General features: G+C 40.3%; 1 protein-coding gene across 1 annotated transcript; it reads right to left on the bottom strand.

The window, feature by feature from the left end:
* Positions 1–300: 300 nt before the first annotated feature.
* On the bottom strand, positions 301–20,935 carry pde6a (phosphodiesterase 6A, cGMP-specific, rod, alpha). The gene is made up of 23 exons (XM_028416457.1): positions 20,607–20,935; positions 20,041–20,182; positions 17,157–17,309; positions 16,224–16,313; positions 15,932–16,072; positions 15,104–15,178; positions 14,363–14,427; positions 13,820–13,886; positions 11,036–11,083; positions 9,174–9,323; positions 8,506–8,649; positions 7,907–7,972; positions 7,487–7,633; positions 6,594–6,701; positions 5,992–6,101; positions 5,222–5,309; positions 4,975–5,075; positions 4,724–4,831; positions 4,569–4,632; positions 2,732–2,806; positions 961–1,044; positions 599–767; positions 301–344 (listed from the first exon to the last, which is right to left on the bottom strand). Exons 1-23 carry the CDS (start codon positions 20,933–20,935, stop codon positions 301–303), a joined length of 2,568 nt encoding a protein of 855 aa, XP_028272258.1.
* Between the last annotated feature and the right edge of the window lie 626 nt (positions 20,936–21,561).

Here is a 21,561-nt window from a genome sequence, read left to right as displayed (position 1 = left end):
CACCTGTTAGATAGCAGTGATTAAAAAAAAAAAAAAAAAACATCTGAACACACCTTTAAGCCCAGCATAGCTAACGAGAAACATAATATCAAAGATGTAAAGGAATAAGGAGCACAGAAAGAAAGCAGAACAGACAACAAGAAGTAAAGAAGAAGTTAAATTTCTGTAACAGCAGCTGTAGGAGTACTTGAAGCAAGAAATGACGTCTCAGTGAAAAGAATATTTTAGTGAACTCAAGAATTCTCCCAGCAAAGAATGGAAACATCCATCACTCATGTGGGTGGTACTACTGCAGTATGTCTAGCTGAGAATGCAAGTCTTTGACTGTGACTGCGCTGCACTCGCTGCAGGTGGAAGGAAGGGAGGGGGAAAAAAGAGGGAAGGGAAGGAAGAAAGAAAGGACAGGTATTAATGTTTCAACGTGTCATTCAAGAGTGAAAGCATAAAAGTGCATGAGGAATTAGCTGCAGTTTCATTTCAAACTCAGATGAACCTTAAACCTGACACGCAAGCTGTTTACATCCCAAATGTAGAAAGGAAAGTAGTGCAGTTGTTTTTGTGTACTTTTGCTGTGTCTGTATGTTTAGGAGCCTCCTACCTTGCTTGGCACCTGCAGAGTTCTGAGCTGCCTCCTCCTTGGCTTTCTTAGCTGCTTCAATGACAGCCACCTTGGCGTCGTGCTCCTCCTTCAGGGCGTTCCACTCCTTTCTGTTGTTCAACAGGCGATCCAGCATGGGGGTGATCTCCACGTGGAAACGGCTGAACTCCTGCAGAGTGCACAAATCACATCACATTGACGCAAGCTTTGTATTACATCCATTAAGTTACAGCAAACGCACCATTCACAGATGGTGCAATCACAGCTGATTAAGGTGATCCAGTTCTTGGAATGAAGTTAGACATACCATCAGAGATGTCAACCAGCAGGGTGTGGGTGTTTTGAGTGCTGCGATGTCTTACCTTGTACACAAAAGCGCAGACAAAGTCGATGAAACCACACTGCAGCTTCGGCAAATCATCTGCTTTGTTTCTGTCCATCATAGGCTGGAGGAGAGAGAGAGTGAGAAGAGAGTCATTTACACCCATATACACACAAAATAGGTTAAAATAATACAATGTAATAAAACATTTGAACCTTGACGATTCCTTTACAGTTATTGCACTACTGCTCAGTTTAGTTCAATGATTTGATGGCTTTTTTAGACTTGTCTCATCTTTAATTTAATTTTGATTTCTCAAGCAGGAGGTGACTTTCACAGGGAGGCATTTCCAAAATTAACAGCATATTTTACTTTTGTATCTTTTCTTATGAACCAACAAGTGAGAGGAAATGATCAGTCCTGACGAAGGCAGCAAAGTCTTTTCAGTTCCAGGGATGATGTCGCTGAAGCTCATCGAGAACCAGACTTGTTTTCCAGAATTTGTAAGTTGGTGAGTGTTTCTCAATAACTGAGGAACCCACTAAAATTTGCACTGGTGAAACATCAACTGTCTCCTAAAAGCAGCAAAGTCTGAGGGCTCTCTTCAAATATGGCCTACACCTTTTCAAATGGAAAAATGGGGCGACCACAGTCCATATTATGGAACCATGTTATGCATTTCCACAGGACAGAAGTCTAAGCAGCAAGCTGGCTGTAAAATTCTATTAAAAAAAAAGAGTTCATGCTGCCTGTAATTGCTGGTAAGACTACCCACCTACATTTCCAAAAAAATAAAATAAAATTGCTCAAGTGTCGCAGCCTCTGCAAAGTCTTCTCAGACCACAGTGACTCACAGAATTCAATGCTGGGAAAATACAAACTGTTAAAAATGAAAAGTTTCCCCCGCTGACACAGATGCTATTAAATTCAGAGCACTGTGAGGTGAAAGAGTGTAGGATGGTGCTTCTCGCACTTCAAGTGTCTCAAGGACACGAGGGAATGAGGCAGAGTGGGGAGGGAGAGAGAGGCACGGAGGCAGAGAGGAGTATGGAGAGCTGGGGAGGGGATGGTCGGCTGGGTCAGGGCTACAGTGACCGCTCTTTCTGTATCAGTGCTCCACATAATGGCTTGTACATTGCGCAACACCGCCACCACAGGGAACTAAATCTGTCTTTTCATTTTGTCTTCCAACTGCTGCTCTTGTTCTCCCTCCTTACTCATCCTGTCCATCCTGCTCTCCATTCTATGTTAAAGCCCCAAGGAGAGCCATGCTGCCTTCATTTCAGCCAACCCACAAAGTCTTTTTTGTTCTCCACTCAAACTTAATAACAATAAAAAACCTGGGAAACATATAACCCCCAGCAGCAAGTGGAAAAATGTCAAGTGGAAAAATCTAAATCAGGTTAAGTACTTTATTCTAATCTATGGTGGTATTTCAAGTGTCCGTTTTTAAATCATATTTGTGAGCGTTGTGATACAGATGGACCTTAGACCTTTCTACCCTGTGTTCTACTGCTTTATACCAATTATTTTATCCAAAAGTTTATTATTTTTCCACAGTAATATCTTTTCAAGAGGGGCCTGGGTCAGGCATTTCATAAAACCATTTTTTGGAAATGGTATGAATAGTAATGAGATCAAAAGGTTTTGGTAGTTTTTTGAGGTTATTTTCAACTATAAATAGTATTAATAGTAATATAGTAGTAGTAGTGCCACTGGAGCTGTAAGGACTTTCCAGCAAAATGGACGCTGCCACCATTCACATATGTGAACCTGGTATCTCATTTTTTTAGGTCTTGCTAAGCTCTTACAATGGGTTGCTGCTCCAGGACGGTCCTCTCCAGGTCTCCCTGTTCCCAAAACTCTGCAGCTACAGAAAGCGCCACCTTTGTAATAAAGGACACACAGAAACACATGTTAAGAGAGAGAAAGTGAAAAACATTTACAGCTGGGACCAGAAGAAGTCTAATCACTGCATAATTCTCCTTTCAGACACATGCATAAAAAGCCTGTGAGTATTTTATTAAGCAGGAAATCCTCAGTCACATGTTAAAATCTTTATGTAATGTCTCCTAAATAAAAATCTTTTTCACTGATCTTGAGTCAGTTTGAGGCTTTATATCTTGATGTGATAGAGCCTGTTTTTGTCTGCCTTCACAAACCCAAAATGGAGTCATGTGAGATCAGATGAATAATATGTAAATTCTCTTTTCAGGATGGAAGTCTCATTTTAGAAAGCATTTGTCATTTTGCCAGTTTTGGGGGGGAACAACTGTCGTGTGGCTGGTGTAGCCTGTAGACAGATACCCTGCATGTGTGGGAGGCAGAAAACAATGACAACTATAAAATATCAACCATAAAAATGTCAGTGGATTAGAGAAAATGGAGCGACTCAGGCTTTTGTCTCTCCATACCATCTCAGAGACAGCTGTCGATCATCAGACTAAACAATCTGAGAGTCTGTTTCAGTTCACTGTGGATTATTTGCCCTCTAATAGGAAGGAGTTAGTCATCAAACTATTTTGGAGATTAATTCACAGCAAACGCTGTATATAGATATCTTGACAGCATGTGGGATGCAGAGCTGACTCACCAGGTGCAGACAAAGGTGAAATCAAACCCCCGAAAAAAAGTGGAATATCCTAATTGGCTGCAGTGTATTAAGGGATCTGAAGAAGAGCAGCTCTACAGTCATGTAAAATGTACTTTCTTGGTTATTAACCTTTGAAGAGACATCAGCTGACATGGTGGCACTTTAAAGGTGTAGTTCATGTAATGCTAGTGCCCCTTCTATAATTTTAATATGAGCACAAACAGTAGGATAGCAGCGAATGGAGATTAAAAGTCCATCCTTGGTAACCCTGCATCAGAAAGTCTTCCTGTGACCTCTCATTACATGAGGATAGGGATCTTTATACAAGATTAATGCAACCAAAGTCACTTCTTTGGTTATCTCATTTGAACTCACACATCTCAGCTAATAAATAATAAATCAACAGTAGAAAGTCTCATGAGTAAGGTTTACACATAGTTGTTAAGTGAATTATTTCCAGATTCTACAGATTTGTTGGGGGCATCCAAGACAATGTAAGGTCCAAGAAACATCACACAACAGCAAGGACGCAGCTATCTCTGCTCTGTATTTCCTCAGTTTTAGTATGAAAAGAGATGTTGATGCAATCACAATTTATCTTGAGCTGATGTGAGTGTGTAAGAATATGAGGCAGCTGCTACTGAAAACAAGAAAAAAAAATGATTTGTTGTCCAATAGCCAGATATGTCTGCTGTTTATGCTGATGTGCCTGTGCGTGCAGGCTTGATGGCAATGTGTATATTACATACTTTACTGAAATAAAATGCTGAGCCTGCCAGCCAGTGATGTGGGGAATAAAAAGCAGCAGGTTGCTGTTGATGCATGAGGCCGTCAGAAACCACTGCTGAATGCTGCTGAGAAAAAAATGGCAGCGCTGACAAAATGTCATTCTCTGTCTACTTTATCATCGGCTCCCCTCTCCTGGCGCCTGTGTACGAATGCGTGTCCTATTACTGAGAACGGCTGGATGTTAGGGAGGCTGGAGAGCGTTTTTACAACAACTGCTGTGAACTATTATAACAGGACCTTGTGTGGAGGATCATGCAGGAGCCTACCTTGCTCTGGATCTCCCATGGCTTGGCGATAGCAGACAGGTCACAGGCGGTCATCATCATCGCCCTGCAAACACGGCACATGACTGACATGAGATCTGTTTGTACAGCATGTTTTTTTTTAGAACTTGCCTTTGTTTGTGCATGGCTCTGCTTACATGACAATCTCTTTGCGTGTGGTCTCCAGCATCATGTATTTGGTCCAGTCGTTCCAGTTCTCATAGGTTTTAGACTGATCCACAATCTTCTGGAACATCGTCCTTTTCCTGCACAGACAAACACATGTATTTAGTGAAATCAGGTTATACACTATTACAAGCAAAAGAAGCTTTAATCATTTTTAAACTCTGTATATGATGATAGAATGATTAGAGATTATTATATAACTGTGGTATGAACCTATACTGACTTGAAGTAAAGAGCCAGATCAGTAGCGATGATGGCAATGTCCATGAGGTGGATGACGAGGTCATGCTGACGGCGGTTCAGGTTCTGATAAATGTTCAAAGACTGAACCCCAAGAGAAAGACAAAAAAAAAATCAAACAGAAGTTAAAAAAAAAAATCAAACAGAGTCATGATCAAAAGGTATTTCAGCATTTGCTCTGTATATATGTATGTATGCGTGCGTGTGCACACGTATGAGCAGCAGCATACCTCATCTCTAAGCAAAGTCTTGCCAAACTCCAGATGGTGTCTTTCCAAGATGGAGGAACCGTGAAGCTTCGCCAGAGGATTACCAGACCTGGAAACACACACGCAGCATGATGGGAGGTTATACTGTGATAAATCATGCATATTAAACCCAGGGTGGGCCTGGCCTGCTGTGTCCGCAGCTAATGGCGGCTCTCATTAGCTCATCCATCAGTAGCAGCTGGAGGTGTATCTGGTCAATATCAACTCATTTATGTTCTCAGTGTGTGATGTTGCCTTCACCTAAAGAGCTGAGGTCAGCTCGTCTGTACACTTAGAGGAGTGACAGCTGTCACTTTGAGTCTATTCAATTAATTCCAGAATAATCCATCTGATGTCAGAGAAGTTTAAAAAACATTTAAAGAAACTGGGTCATAGCAGCAATAAGAAATACGTTTATGCCATTTGGAATGTAGAACCACAGCAAAAGGAATAATTTTACATCTTTATGTGCTTTGACAGTGAGAATTCATTTTTTCTGTTATATACCTGTTGAAGGTAACTAATTAAATTCATATGACAAAGGGGAAGACCAAACATTAAGAGCACAGTATGCTCCATGACAAGTGTAAATAATGGAAGAAATAATGCTGAAATATGAACATGTTCTACATGTGAGTCCTTCTATCTTCCCTCTAGAGGCCACAGAAACTCCTTTATGTGTCAGGATCACATCTGTCACATTTCAGTTGATAAACTTATATAAAACACCCCCTTCCTCCTGTAGCTCTTACTTCATCTGGTAGAGGTTGTTGGTTCCTCTGTGGTCAATATCGTGACAGAAGCCAGCCGTCACCATGGCCATACACTCCAGGTCTGTGTAGTAACGCTTCAGATCACCTGTCTGAGGACAAAAAAAGGAACTCAATGGAGAGACACAAAAATCATCACAAGCACCCACAGCTTACAGACTAGGTAAACATGGAAGAAGCACTCACATACATCAGGTTATTCCAGCAGAGTCTGTATGTATAACTGACACACTAGCTTTCTTACGAAAGACCAGTTCAGGCCACACTGAATCACTCCAATATATCAACTGTTTACTCCCTTTATTCCGCTTACACATCTATTCTCACATGTACAGTACATTTCAGCTGATACGAGGAATGAGGAGGAGGAAAATAAAGAAAGAGAAAAGGAGAAAAGATATTTGTCGCCTTGAATCAGAGAAAGGAGGAGGAACAGTTCAAATGAAGGTGATGAAAGAGTGGGTGTACTGGAGGAAGGAGGAAGGAAAGATGAAGAGCAGGAGGTAGGGGATTGATGAGTACTTGGAAGGTAAAGCAAAGAGGAGGAGTGGGTCAGTTTATCAGTGTGTGTGTGTGTGTCTGACCATCAGCAGGGTGAACATGGTCTGTCCAACGTTGAATCCATGCCTCCAGTTGTGGTAGGTGATCCTTCTGTAGCCTTTACTGAGAGAGTACATGAACCTCACCAGCGCCTGTAGAAAACACGCTCACTTTAACGTGTCACATGACAAGAATTCTTAAACATGAAATAATCCTCTACTGTGCTGTATACTGATTTTTTTTAAACCAGTAGCTGCTTCAAATATTAGCAACTGGTAATAAATCATGGTTAAAGAGCCAGAACCACAACCTTAGAGAGGCACAATGCACTCAAACCGACCTCCCTCTTCTCTGGTAAGTGTCAGCATGGGTGGTTCAAATCTAAAAACTACATGATCTGACCTTTCTGAAGTTTTTTTTTTTTTTTTTTAGTAATCAGTTCACACTTGACTGAAATGACCTTTTTAACATCGCTAACAATCAGTGTCCAACCATCATGATTCCAATATTTATATATTCCAGACAATCTCCTCTACAAAAAATAAAAGAATCTCTACTGCTCAGGTCCTGTGGAGAGACCACATGCAGAAACAACAAGGACACAGGACTACATTTGCTTGTTTGTTCTTTTGTTGATATAAAGAATAATTTAAAACCATGTATGTATTCTTATTCAAATAAAATGATGGTATATCTGAGTAGCACATGCAGGATCCTAATGTGGAGGGTAAATGTTGTAATAACGGCCAAACACACCAGCGAAATCTATCAGTAGATTACGGCCTCCTATGGCTCCATATTGGTTTAAATTCACTGCTTTTTTTGGTAATTCTTTGTAAAATCGTCTGCCTAACACATAATAATTCCATATTATTGACATCTGAGCCCTTGGAGATATTTCTTCTGCAACAGAACTGTTAACACAGGAAGCACTGACCTCTCTGGGAATGTGAAACTTGTCCACCACCTTCAGTTCATAATACATCTTGATGCCGCACTTCACCAGGTCCAGTTCGCTGTGTTCAAAGTCACAGAAATGAAACTCGAAGATCTCAGATTTCTTAGAGTTTGGCAAAACCTCAGACTGTAGGAAAAAAAACAACACAGAAGTATCTTAGTTCAAACTGTTGAAAGGTGGAAATATAGAAGTATAACCCAGAGTTAGACATTTATGTTTATTCTGTCCTCCTCCCCACTTCAACATGGCAGCCTGACATTTATAACTAACTTTATTCTGCCACCATTCATTCCTCAGAAACAGAAGCATGCTACTCTCAGGGTGAATGTATTTTTCTGTGCACTGACAGCAACATTTTCTCATTTTTTGAAGCACATGCTGAATTTCATTGTGGTTTACCAGGATCTCCTGAAGCTCCTCCTCCTCGCACTCATCCGGCTCCTTACCCCACCTCTCTCTGGTGTTCTGGAAAAACACACATCATCAACACTCACCTTGGATGAAACGGTTCAGCATCAGTCAACTGGCTCCTGATTTAAGGTCAAAGCAGGTCATCTCTCCCTGCTTTTGTTCTCTTTCAGTCCGCTGACAAATCACCTCATAGAAAATCTGACAGCCTATTTCAGCTTACAGATGATGCTCACCTCCTGTTTATATCATCCACATCAGCTGTCTGGTTTCAAACTGGCTGCTATTGTTCACAAATATAAGAAAGGGACTAATTCTGTCCAGGATTACCAACAGTCTAAACTATCAAATCTAAGATTGAAAACCAAACTATCATACAATCCCATTGATGAAATAAAACTACATATTAATTCACAGTGAAAACAGGTTCCTTTAGCCAAATATTGACAAAAACGAAACTAAAATTGAATCAAAAATGCAAATAAAATGAGAAGATATAAGAGCGAGGGAAACACAAAATGCCTGGTCAATGCCTGAATGACTGATGCCTGCTCTAGTTGATGTGGACCGGTCTACACAGACTTACTTACCAGAACGTTCTGGATTTCATCCTTGCGACACTTGACATGGTACATCACCATGTCCTGGAAGATGTCCTTCCTGTTCTCCAGCTTGTTCATCTTGTCGTAGGTGTCAGTGTTCAGCACCGACCAGCCCAGGAACTGGGTCAGAGACTGGACCACAGGTGTGAGTAAGACCAAGAGACAGTTAATTATCAAACTGAGCCACAGGAATATCTTACAATGACATTCTGTCCTTTGATGTGACCGTCCTTGCTCAAGTTAATCTTTAATGTATTGTACTACACACATGGATCAGAGGATTAATATGTAAATTCTCAATATATTTGAGTGGACAAGTACATGTTAAAGAATTTCTAAACATAATTTTCTCAGTGTTAATAAGTTTGGCAAAACTGCCTCCACAAAATTATAAATAAAAAAAATGGTCCAATCACTTCACACAAACTAGTGAATATTAAATTCTGTCTGATGTGAGCGATCAGCTGAGGATCAATCTGTCCTATTATACTGAGCTATGAGCAGTAAGAGAAACAGAGAAACATCATGAAAAGCCTCCAGGCTCAATGATAAATAATGCAGAAGCCCTGAATGGCCTATAGTGTATTTATAAACCAATGACTCAAGTGCTGTCTCACACACACACACACACACACACAAATACACAAAACCTGTACCTCCATCAGTGTTTCGTCCATTTCATCAAAGGGTTTCCCATCCTTCCTGTTATAGAAAGTGGCCACACCCACGATCTCTTCCTTCTTGTTGACAATTGGCATAGACAGGACGTTCTTAATGGTCCAGCCGGAGTCGTCCAGCGGCTCTTTCTGTACATGACGCACACAGAGACACACACACAAAAGAAGATGTGCCTTATTATCATAAATAGGACGATGGTACTTTGAGATGGGGCACAGATTAAATTTCATCTGCTCAGTGCACCTGAAATCTGTTTAAAAATGGTGAACTACAGCTGCACTACATCTTTATTTAATGTAAAAAGAGGATCAAAGTGTATTTGAAGACAGAAAAAAACATCTTCCTGAAGAAAAACTAGGGACCGGCTGAGAACATGGATACATGGAGACGTGTATCTAATCAAGAAATAATATGATATACAAATTAGCACAATTTAAACAGCTTCACAGGCCATTACAAACACTGACCAAGAAGGAAATGCATCATACAAAGCTTCAAAAGACTGGGTTTTGAGTGAGGGATGATGCAAACTCTCAGCTTATACCGATCTTCTTGCCACCTACACTACTTCAGATTCAAAAGCTTTTTGGGGGAATGTGAAACCCACTGACTGAAGTAGACTTGCATAAGGGTCAGCTGAAGTGGACGCATGAGTTTAATCACAAAAAACTTCTGAATTATTCTGAACCTGAGATCTAACTCTATAAGAGAATATAAAGGTGTATTTTCTCTTCATTGTGAGGAATACCGAAGCATGGTCGATGTCTGAGCGGGCACAATGGCTACCACTAATCAGAAACCAAGTGTAATAAGGATAAATACAATGGGAGCTTTATAGCCCCAAGAAAATCATTTATACCAAGGAGAGCAGAGAATGTGGGACATCATTTCTCTCTGATTGGTCTCTGGTGGTCTGTTACAGCGCAGAACAGGCCGTAATATAGCGACGTCTCTTTTTTCATACATTATTTCTACATATACAGTGTATAGCCTCACACATTACACTTAGTGTAATCTGACAGAGAAAGGCATAAAAATCAGATTACAGAAAATGACCAAAATTGCCCAGCACCACTTTCACAGAGCCCTCCAGCAACAACTGCTGTTAAGCCACATGAATCTATGAATGAATGAAACAGCAAAGCTGCACTGTACTTTGCCATAAAAAAAGAAATTAATAAAAAAAGAAAAAAAGAACAGTAACAGTAGTAGCCATATATAATTTAGAAAGATGGTCAAAGGCCAGAGACGGAGCATGTCGTCACCCTAATTGAATTATTCCAAAAATATTCTAAAGATAAATATGTCTTTTAGATGTCAACTTATATAATTATTTGTGTAAAATGTCGTTGTAACTAGAATATAATTTCTTAATTCTAGTAAGAATTAGTATCTAGTAGTATTCTATACCAAGAATCAGTCAATCGGTCAGAATCAGCCTGGTCTCAGTGGATCTGAGTTGGATTTCCAGGGGTCAGTACCAATGAACGCATAATAAACTGCCTCTGGATAGACGTACAACCAGAGAAACTAGGAAGCAAGAACCAGACTAGTATATTTTAACTTAAATAACAAATAGTGTGTGGGTGCGTGTATTCGGGGTGAGGGTTTCTGGGGAAATTATCTTCTTTTTTAACTTCTGGAAAGCACTCTGTGTTGCAAACGTACGAAAGGTGCTATATAAAAAAAGTTTGATTGAACAAAAGACATTCATGGGTGCAGGGGTGCAGGTACACTGGTGAGGTCGAGCTTATACTTAGAGAATGGGTGTGGCTGACCAGGCTACTAACAGTGATCTTTGAGCTTCACAGAGGGATAAAGAACGTTATATCCATCTTACCTGAAAGCTGAAAAATTCATCCTCAGCTGCATTCATGATGTTACAGATCTGGCAAAAAAGAAAAGAAGCAAGAACAAAACCTGAGTATGATGACAACTGACTTGTACTTTAGCCCTGACCATCATCAGGCGTTTAACAGAATGACACACATAACCACGACATGCAAAATGTGCCATTTATATGCAATACTATGAAATCACTAGATTTACATGTTTTTGTCTAGATACAGAAACCAAAGTTTAGTTACAACATAATCTGTAAAGGTGTCCATTGTAGAGACGAGAAGTCTGCAAGTTTTGATATGAGGAGAAGTTAAACTGGAATAAAATGAACACATGAACCTCTCTCTGCCCAGAGTTACTGCATGTTCATACAGCATCAAAGTTTCAAGAGCTGACAGAATTTTACTGCCACACAGCGAGTCGTTTCATATCCCCCAGGTTGTATCAAAAACCATTAGCGTCACTCTGACATGTCTTTTATTCTGAAACTGAGATGAAGTTTTCACCTTGTACATAATGTAGAAAGGGAAAATATGAGGGTGGAAAGACGATGTAGATTTGAAAAATGATGTGCAGCAAAGACGATGAAAGGACAGGACAGGACAGGAGGAGGACAGACGGAGAAGGAGGGATAGACAGACGATGACAGCACGCTCAGCGGTTTGGGGGAAAGCACACTGTGATTAATTACAATGGCTGCAGAAATTACAATTATATATCACAGCAGCGTGAGGCTGAGCACTTTTCATTTCCACAACGGTGTGCACACTGACAACTGTGTAATAAGGCCTAATGGTGTTCTGCTCATCTGACCACCCACAGCTTCCAATGAAGATATTTTGAAATCTTTAAAGGACATTGGTTTTTATAGGAACCTCTGCATATTAAAAAAAATGACGTTCTCTGAGAGCCAGGGGGAAACAGGACGGAAATATTTACTTTATTCTAGCAATATAGCAATTTTAAACACATATTCAATAGTAGATTCTCCTTAAAAGCCATAACCACATACACTGGGATATAAGGTGATGGCAAAAACGACCTTTTAAAAAGGAACTAGAAAAGGGCATTTCCTGAAGAAAATGCAAGTTTGATTGCTGCAGCTGAAGCGTCGCTTTGAATGCTGATGTGAAGGATTGCTCTGAATTGCTGGAGAATCAGAGCAATTCAGAGCTTTGTATGCCTCTGTGTGTCAGCCTGTCACCATGGTAACAGCAGAGGAGACCTCAAAAATCACTCCAACTTTGAGAGCCTGGTGTGTGGAAACAATTTGGAACTAGAAAATTCTGAATACAAGTTTGATAGAGCAGCATCTAATGAGCGTTTTAAGACTAAAATGAAGTCTGTAGCTTTAAATTTGTAGGAGGAGATACATTTGGCAGATGACCCTCGTTGAAGGGCTCTCTCATAGACTCCCATGTTAAAAATGACACAGAAATTGCTTAATATTTTAAAAACTATAATGAAAAAAAACTTGACCCGGAATGTCCTCTGTGAGATGAACATTTTGATAGTTGAATGGCTGAAATTGGTCAATGTATGCTGAAGATACGCTGCGCCAAAAAACGTACGGAAGAATAAGAAAGAAGAAGAAAGAGGGTGAAGAACAATAGTTTGATTGCCTAGCAACGGCAATTAAACTAATAAATAAGCTTGACACTGATAATTCCTGAAACACTGTTGTTATTAAAACCTTTCATGTTCATTCTTCTGCACCACCACCTGTAAATTCTCCATAAGAGTCTATGTAGATGTTTGTTATGAGCACCGTGTGTATGATTAAATTCATTATTGTGTTGTTCAGGTTGTTGTTATCACCACGTTTCAGCCTCCCTGTTCAGAGCTGACACCGTTTGTATTCAGCCTGCTCACTGCCCATTCATTCATTATTCATTTGTACATTAATTCATATGTTTATCCTCTGGGGTGGCTGAGCAGAAAGGTCAGATGATGTTCAATACAACAAGTCGTCCTGCATCCATGTGACCTGCCAAACTGTCCAAACCCACAGTAAGTTAAACATGTAAATGAAACCGCTCTGCTTTAGATTTAAATATGATTAAAGTTCCTGTGGTGGCGTGGTGTGCAGTGATTGGTACTGATGGGTTTTGGGTCCCACCTGCCAGATCACAGTCCAAAGACATGTCTCTTTATGTTAATTATGGATTCTAAATTGGTTGTTGGTGTTAGTGTGCTGTGTCTTTGTGCTGGCCATGTGACAGAGCGATGACCTGTCCAGACAGTACAACTGTCTCTTGTCTAATGCCAGCTGGAGCAGGTTCCAGCCCGCTGCAGCTCTATGGTGGATAAAGTAAGTATAGCTATAACCAATGAAGGGATGGAGAGGTGGATGTAGCGAGTTTTCTCAACTTTCAATGCCATCAGACAAATAGAAACTTTCTACACAAACAACTTTCAAAGCAGCAGCCATCAACCTGAATGTGTTTTGAATTTCAAACCCATCACACGACAGGGCTAAGTTAATGTTATCTTAGCCAGAGACTAAAGAGCGTTGTTATTGTCATAAAAACAAAGCATTGAAACATTCAGACAAAAGTAATAAAAGTGATTCAAACAAAAACAATAAAAAAAGTTAAGATGTTGTGATTTTATCTGTATTAGTCCTTTTCTGTGTGGAGGCATTTGACTGTTCCTTAGTCTGTCAGACATTGACATAAATTAATGTACAATTAATTTGAGTGAATGTGATGATAAAGCTGCAATATTCTAAAAGAGTGCGTGTTTTAAATCACCCAAAATCAAAGAGAAAACAGGAACTTACCAGCCCAGTCTCGGCTACATAGGTGGGTAACCCGCTGATCAGGCACCAGTGATCTGCTGGAGGATTCCTGTGAATGAAACACTGTCATCTTTAACCACAAGTACAGTAAAGTGCCTTCATTTTGAACTGTCAGGGTTTATTAATGTTTGCAAGGACAGCAGCATTGAACACTGGAAAAGAAAACAAGATCAGAATGTCACAGCCCTGGACTCGCAGAACAGAAAAGCTTCAAAGCTTCGCTTGGCCCCTGAATCATTTTTCTTTACCCTTTATTATGTTACCTCTGTTCATGGCTGCGTGTCCTTTGTTACCCAGTATACCTTCTTATTAAACACATTAAAGATGCTCTGTCTTCTTGAAAAGCTTCCGGTTGCATCCAGTGAGGGTAAAACAGAATGAGTGCATTTGAATTCCTTATGAACAACCACTGGTGCATTTCATTATTGCTATACTTCTGCCATGGGTGGAACAGTGGGATGCCTTTGGTAGCAATATGTAACACTCCTTAGGGTACATCTAAACTAGATCTCTGTGATGACTTACGGTATGACTTTAATGTCCTCTTTGCCATGGAGGATGTAGTCAATCAGTTTGTAGAAGATGACTTCCTAAAGAGGGCATGAAGCATTCATATTAGATGTGGCATTGTGTTAAACTGAAAATCTCTTCGGTCCTTTCATGCTCATCTGTTTAAATAAATGAACTCCTGATTACAGACAAACTTTATTTCAACAGTACAGAGTATTTTCCAAGTTTACTTTTTAATAGTGCAGTGAGAGTTTTGAGAAGTTTGACAGAAAAATAACTAGGGTCAGGGTCTACTTCCCACAGTGTAGAAGAAATACTGATGATTTATCTGGTCTTAGAGTCTTGCCAGGAGTTAGGGTGAAGGCTAAAGGTGTCAAGACTGTCTTGAGGATGAAGAGTAAGGGATTCAGCATGAATTTGCTCAGCAGGCGTTCAGAGAATGTGGCCACTGTCTAAAGTTTTCAGGACTTTTTTGTCTTTATTTCAAAGATAGACAGGAGCCAATGAGGAATGACATGCAGCAAAGTGCCCGGGGCTTCAGTTCATGGAGCACACACTCTACTATGAGACACTACAAGGGCGCTCCAGGCTACTAAGGTTGTGATTAGTTGGAGAACCACCTAAATAACCCAATCCTATGTGGACCAAACTATTCATTCCTGCCATAAATTCGAGTCTTGGATACAGTAAAGGGACATTTTGATCTGGCAGTGGATGTACAGCCATGAGTATATATATTATAGAATATTTCCTCACCCTGCCATCAGGAGTTTTGGGGCCATCGTAAGGTGGAACTTCTCCCATCAGAACCGGCCACAAGTCAAAGAACTCCTACAGACACACACAGACAGAGAGAATATTTCCAGTGGGCTGCAATATTTTTGTAATAAAATAGAGAAAATAAAAAAAAAAAAACGACTCAACCCTGACCTACTAGTATTGTTTATCTTAAGTTCCTCATGAAACCCAGTATTGATATCAGACAGCCATCTGTGCACACAGACAACATGTGTTTGTTCTCAGATAGCAGGTGTTGGGAATCAACTGGCAGCTGCTTGTAATTAGGTGAAAGCCACAGCCAATAAGTAGTATTTATGTGTGTGTGTGTGTGTGTTAGCTATCAATAATATACAGCAATACTCCGATAAAGATTAGAAGGTTGGTTTTAAGATTGTTTTTTTAATGGGCACAAGGGATGAGGAATCAAACGGATTAGACAAAGAAACCCCAAAGGAGCTTCTGAAAATATCTCTCTCCCCAAAAGATGAGGAGAAAAACAGAATCGGATCACATCAAAATTCAGAAGGAACAAAAAAGCATTACATAAGTAGCCCAGAAGATTTGTTCAAGTATAGTGTTGTGTATTACAGTCTCTTTGTTTTACAAGCTGTGCTACTACAATCTCTGCATATTTCTGCTGCTCCTAAGTCAGGTATTACATTGATTACATATACATCATTTGACTACTTAGTTTTAGATTTAAGTAGCCAGAATATAAATGCGACTTAACGATCTTAAAGCAGTATGTACCGTTTGTTTTCCAGCTTATCATTATCTCTGTATGTGAAATCTGTGTCTGCCCACCTTGGTCTTGGTCATGTCCAGCAGACCCACAGAGTAACGGTCACAATTAAGGAAAGCTCTGACTGTGTACAAGGCCTTGTGGAACTGCCTCTCTATGTCTGTCAGCTCCTCAAACACCTTGCTGGCTGACCACAGCAGCACCTGGATGGCAGAATGAAAGAGAACAGAGGTGAATGGAACAGGACATAACTTTTTCAGGTCTTTGTGAGCACTATTTAAGATGTGTTTTTGCCAGAGAACCTCTCGACAGATAAGTCTAGAAGATATGAAAATGTAGCCGCTCCATCCTTACCTGCCCCCTCCTGGTCTCACAGTTGTGCAGGTAGCTCAGGTGGAAAACTCTCAGAACCAGGTTAGCAAAGTTCAGGTATTTGTTTAGGATCTGAAAGAAAACACACCAGTGGTATTTCATAGTTTATATTTAGCGGTAATGATGATAATTCAGGGGATTTAACTCCTATAAGTTGTTTTCATAACAGTAAGCAATGTCAACAGAAATCAAAAGGAACGGCTCATGTTCTGTAATGTTACTGCACGCTGTAATTATTTTGACTCCTTTCACATCATGTTTTCATTGTTTTGGCAGGAAGGAGCAGGTGCTTATTTCCAGCTTATCCTTTCCCTGTGAGTGTTTCGACACGGTGGTCCGACCCTTTGCATCCGCAGGAAATCTTTCTCTTGAAATTCTCTCCTTTCAGCTCCCAATTAAGTTAAAGGATTAATCTTGTTAGATATAATTTGAGAGGCTTTAGATTTGTTTAACACTATATTAACCAGGTTTAACTGGCTTCTAAAGGAGCTGCTACTGATGAAGGTTTTATACTTGGACAATGCTAAACTTAGCATCAACTGTATATTCAGACAAAAACCATTTCGATTCTTTTGTTTATCCTTGTATAATTGATAGAAAATTGCTTGGTTGGTGATCAACTAGTGACTGAAAGCCAAGGGGTTTATCAATGTATGTGTACAGTCTCCTCCGAAGGTATTGGTAAATTGGTTCTATAGACTGAACACGTTTGGGTTTGACATCAGAAGATGAATAATATATACATATATAACTTTGAGGATACTGCAGCCAGAATCTCTGGTTTATCATTCTCTTGGCAATAAGGCCTCAGAATGTGTGTTGTGCCCAAAATATCCCAGATCAAGTGAGGAAACACTCACTCAGTTTCAGATTTGTGTGATCGTTTCCCTTTTTGATACACTTATTTTATGTTACCTCTTCATCCTTGGCAGTGAAGCTCGGCCCGTCCATCTTGTTGACAGCCATCATGACAGCCACCATGTCTTTACCGTTCATAATGGGGACAGCAAGGACGTTCTTGGTCTCATACTCGGTCAGTTCGTCAACAAAACCACTGAAATGCTGATTCTGGGAAAAGACAGAATATTTGACTAGATTTAGTGGTCAGGACTGCTCTTGTAGTCTCTTAAAACCTCAAAACCAAACTTTGAAGAACACACTGCTCCAATCCATACATGCTGTGAATAAAAGCTTTCCATTATGCACAAAGTCAATGCCCCTTCTGCTGTACTCCACCTAATTCTCCTCCTGTACAGCAGGGGTCATCAATTGTGTCCTTCTGGGGGTGTAACAGAGTAACAGCAGCTCATTAACTGCTAAGAAGGAAGAAACCTGCAGAGACTAGATATGGGTGTGACAAGGTCTGTGTGGGTCTTAGTATTGGTAAAGATAACATAAATCATACAGGTTATAAATTTTAGAGGCCTCAATAGTGGTGCTGTCACTCCAAAGTCATATTGGGATTATTATTGGAAATCACAATCACTGTATTGTATAATATTATATGTCAGGACTCTAATCTTTATGCAACACACCATGAAGACAGATGTGTCATGTGTGCAGTAGATTCAACATGAGTCAGACCTGTCAGCAGTGTTGTTATCATGTCAGCTGAGAGGTGTTATTTTAGGCTCAAAGTGAACAGTGACAAAGTGCAGTGTATGTGGTAGGCATCACAGAAGGGGCACAAAGAGTGAAAAAATGAGTATTGGATTGATATTAGCAGTTACTCAAGGTAATGGACATATCCTGAGTATACCAAAAACGGAGAATCGCGGGCCTAATGTCCTCGTTTAGAAGGTGAAATTAGATTTAATAAGCTTGCATTAAGCCCGATAGTGATGCCATTACTTCAGTTTAACATCTCAAGTTGTTTTTGTCGTCCTTATGTACATGTTGACCTGAGGTGTGGTGTTTTTGTTGGAAATGAAGGGGAAAATCACTATGAGGGAAACCAGGCTGATCCTGGAGCAGCATCATACTGCAGCTGCTTAACTGCAGTCTAAGACACAACTGAGTCCCGAACTGACGCCGGTCCCGTTTACAGGCCCGGTCCGATTATGGATTTGGACATATAAAGGCCGGCCTCAACTATAAGCCGGGTCTGATTTTCTCATAAGGTAAGGAGCAAATATATAACTATAAATATAACATAACAACAATTTATGCCAATGTGTGACGTTGTCATGGAGACACATAAACAAGGCTAAAGAAATGTACGATGACATTAATGATGGAAGGGATGTGGAGAACTTTTCAGCTGGTTCAGAATAATTAAAGGCCTGCCCCAAACTCGCACTCATCCAGCTGGGTTTTGCTGGTGAAAAGGATAGCTGACCAGGTAAAAAAACTCCAAAAGAGAAACTCGACTGGCTTCTACACTGCTTCTGGGTACAACATAAATATCTAGGGTTATGACACACTAAGTGGATTTAGGTTTGTTTCTGTTCAGTGAAAATGTTGAAAGTAAACTGTAAAGTGCAACAGAATAGATTAAAGGTGTGTTATAGTGCTGAGTGTGTGAAAATGGCTCAGGGTGTATGTGACCTCTGTGGGTAATCTGGGATAGCTCTAATTCAGGACAGATTAACCTTCTTCACACGCAGCCTCTATCCAGCTTCCTCTCTCTCACACACACACACACCCTGAGTAAGGGTAGTAACCACACCTCAAATAACAGAGTGCCAGTCCTACACTGTCCACCAGGTTTATATTAAATTCACTCAGAGGGAGGATGGTGATGTGGGAGAGATTTAAGGCCAGCTGTTGGTCACTAATCCCAACTTTTACCCACAAGAATGCTGACTGGCTGATCGGCCTGCACTAGATAGGATTGAGATGGAAATAGCTTGCAGAGAGACAGTGATTCCCAGTCTCTGCATTACGATGAAGCCCGCCTCTAGCATTAGCATCATAAAGCCAACCAATTATATGGAACCATTAGCTGTTCCTTTGCTGCCACTGGGGAAACTGAGGCTTGGAGGCTTTGATCGTTGCAGTCACCACATTTCCCATTTTGCTTTCATGTGTTTTGTGTGAGGCTGCGGCTTGACGGATGGAGGTTTCAAACGGCGAGATATTTGTGCCGTGCCGGCTCACAATGAAGGCACAACAGGCCAGCCTGGCAGCAGAAGTGCCAGATAAAAAAACAAAAACCAAATGGGAACAATCAACCCGGGTCTGTTTTGTTCGTACATCAGCAGCTGAGCTTCCTAATCTGCCATGAAAGTGATTGAACTGATACCAAGGAGTGCTTGTAATTCATCAGTTATGTGGAGTGGGCTGCTGCCTTATTAAGTGTAAATGTCACAATAATAGTTGGGGCAGGTACAAGCAGGAGAGAGGTGGAAGTGAAGGTAGTGGACCTGCAGTAGCACGATATGTACATGAGAATAAGCTTGCCTGCTATTTTCAAATGTCAAAGGCATTGGCTATAATGAGATTGTGCAGGCTTTGGTTAGAGGGAATTAAAGGCAGGGACTGGAAGTGGTAATATGCCTCCCTCTGGTGGTCCAAAAGAAACATAGCAACAACAGTTTACCTACCATACAAAATAGGAATATAAACAGTATTTATATGTTTTAATCAACACATTTACATTTATTCTGTGTAAATAAAGTACCAGATCTCTTCAGGATCTCAATCAGGTCTACCATATTAACCATAAGATTTTTTTTTGTTTTTTTTTGTATGTCTTTGTATGATAGTAGCTGAAGGAGAGGTGACTATAGGGTGATACATCTGGGAAATTTAAATCTACTAGAGAACATACAAGCAAAGGAACTGTATGTGTATCTACCTCTGACACATTGGGAACGTTGACCATCTTCTTGCTGGTGGCCACATGGCCCACAATACCCATATCCAACGGGTACACAATTTCACTGTCGGGTTGCACCAGGCAGTCATCAAATGATGCGTCTTTATGGACATTGAACAACCTGGGGGTAAAAATAAAGATGGTAAATCTGAAATAGTAACAAAATAATAAGTAATTTACACAGGCTAATCTCAAAGTGTAAAAAAATATGTAGTGATATGTGTATCACTACAACATAAGCAGTTATAGCTACAGAATGCCTTTATATATGTAACCTCATCAAGATTATAAATCATTTCCAAATATGATTTTTTTTCTTAGTGTAAAGCAAAGTGCTGCTAAAGAAAGCTACTGTGTTCATTCAGTAAATATTAGTCTGGGAATACAAGCAAAAGACTCCATGCTGGCAAAAGTGGAAGAAATGCTTTCTCGCCAAGTAATGATTATCTGCAGGAAAACAGAATCACAGACTGCCTGTGGTGATCTGAAAATGCACCAAGGCATCCAAATGATTTATTTTCTACATGACAAAAATCTCCACTAACCTGGTTGCCAGCTCAGCCACACCGTTCCTCTGCCGATACATGAACAGACTCATGCGGTCTGCCCTCAACATGAAGCAGAGGTGTCTCATGAGGTTGAAGATGGACTTCTCCATCTGCAGGTTGTCCTGGATGTCCCGAACCAAGTCGAAGAGGATCTCGCTCTCATCCACCATTGTCAGCTCATGATAACTGCCGATCTCCACCTGGGCCTTGCGGTTGTTGTCCAGAAGGTCTGAAATTACTTTGGGCCGGAAATTTATATCGTAGTACTCCTTGGCGAACTGTGGGTTGGCATCCAGGAACTGTTCTGCTGCCGCTGCGTCCACCATGGCTGCTGCTGACAAAGAGAGGATTTGAAAGTGAAGAAATGAGTAATGAGTGGTTATCAATTCATAATTGATATGGTAAAGGCTTCATGCAGGGGGACATACAAAATGCATACAAAGTACATCTCTCAATTAAAAACAACTGAATTTAAATCCAATGCTTCATTTTTTTAGCTTTTATCGGAACATTCTTGGCTACATTTGTGCTCTACAAGTAGCAAGCGCTGGATTTATCAATCGTTTGATAAAAAACAGCTGAATGTAATCAGTGAAAGTGGGTGTGCGCCCTTGAGACTGAAGCACACATATAATGTAGATTGCAACCAAAACAATGGGAAGAGATGCTAAAATGTTTGGTGCATTTCTGTTTTCCTATCAGCGCCAGATATATTAGGCTGTTTATATGACCCAGTAACAATCTAATCTAATCAGTAACAATTTCATAATAAGATTGGCCTTATTCGCGTCCCTCTAATATGCTCTCAATTTAAATAGTTATTACTATATACTGTGTAGCTATGATTGGAAAGAGAGAAATCCAACATTGAACTTACATAACCTGGCTGATGAGCATACCTGGCGACCAATTTAAACTACTAAATATGGTGGGTGTCACCACCTAGTTATCA

This window comes from Parambassis ranga, chromosome 10 (assembly GCF_900634625.1).
Source record: "Parambassis ranga chromosome 10, fParRan2.1, whole genome shotgun sequence".
Taxonomy (NCBI): domain Eukaryota; kingdom Metazoa; phylum Chordata; class Actinopteri; family Ambassidae; genus Parambassis; species Parambassis ranga.
The sequence above is the reverse complement of the archived record's forward strand: the minus strand, read 5'-3'. Positions and strand labels throughout refer to the sequence as shown.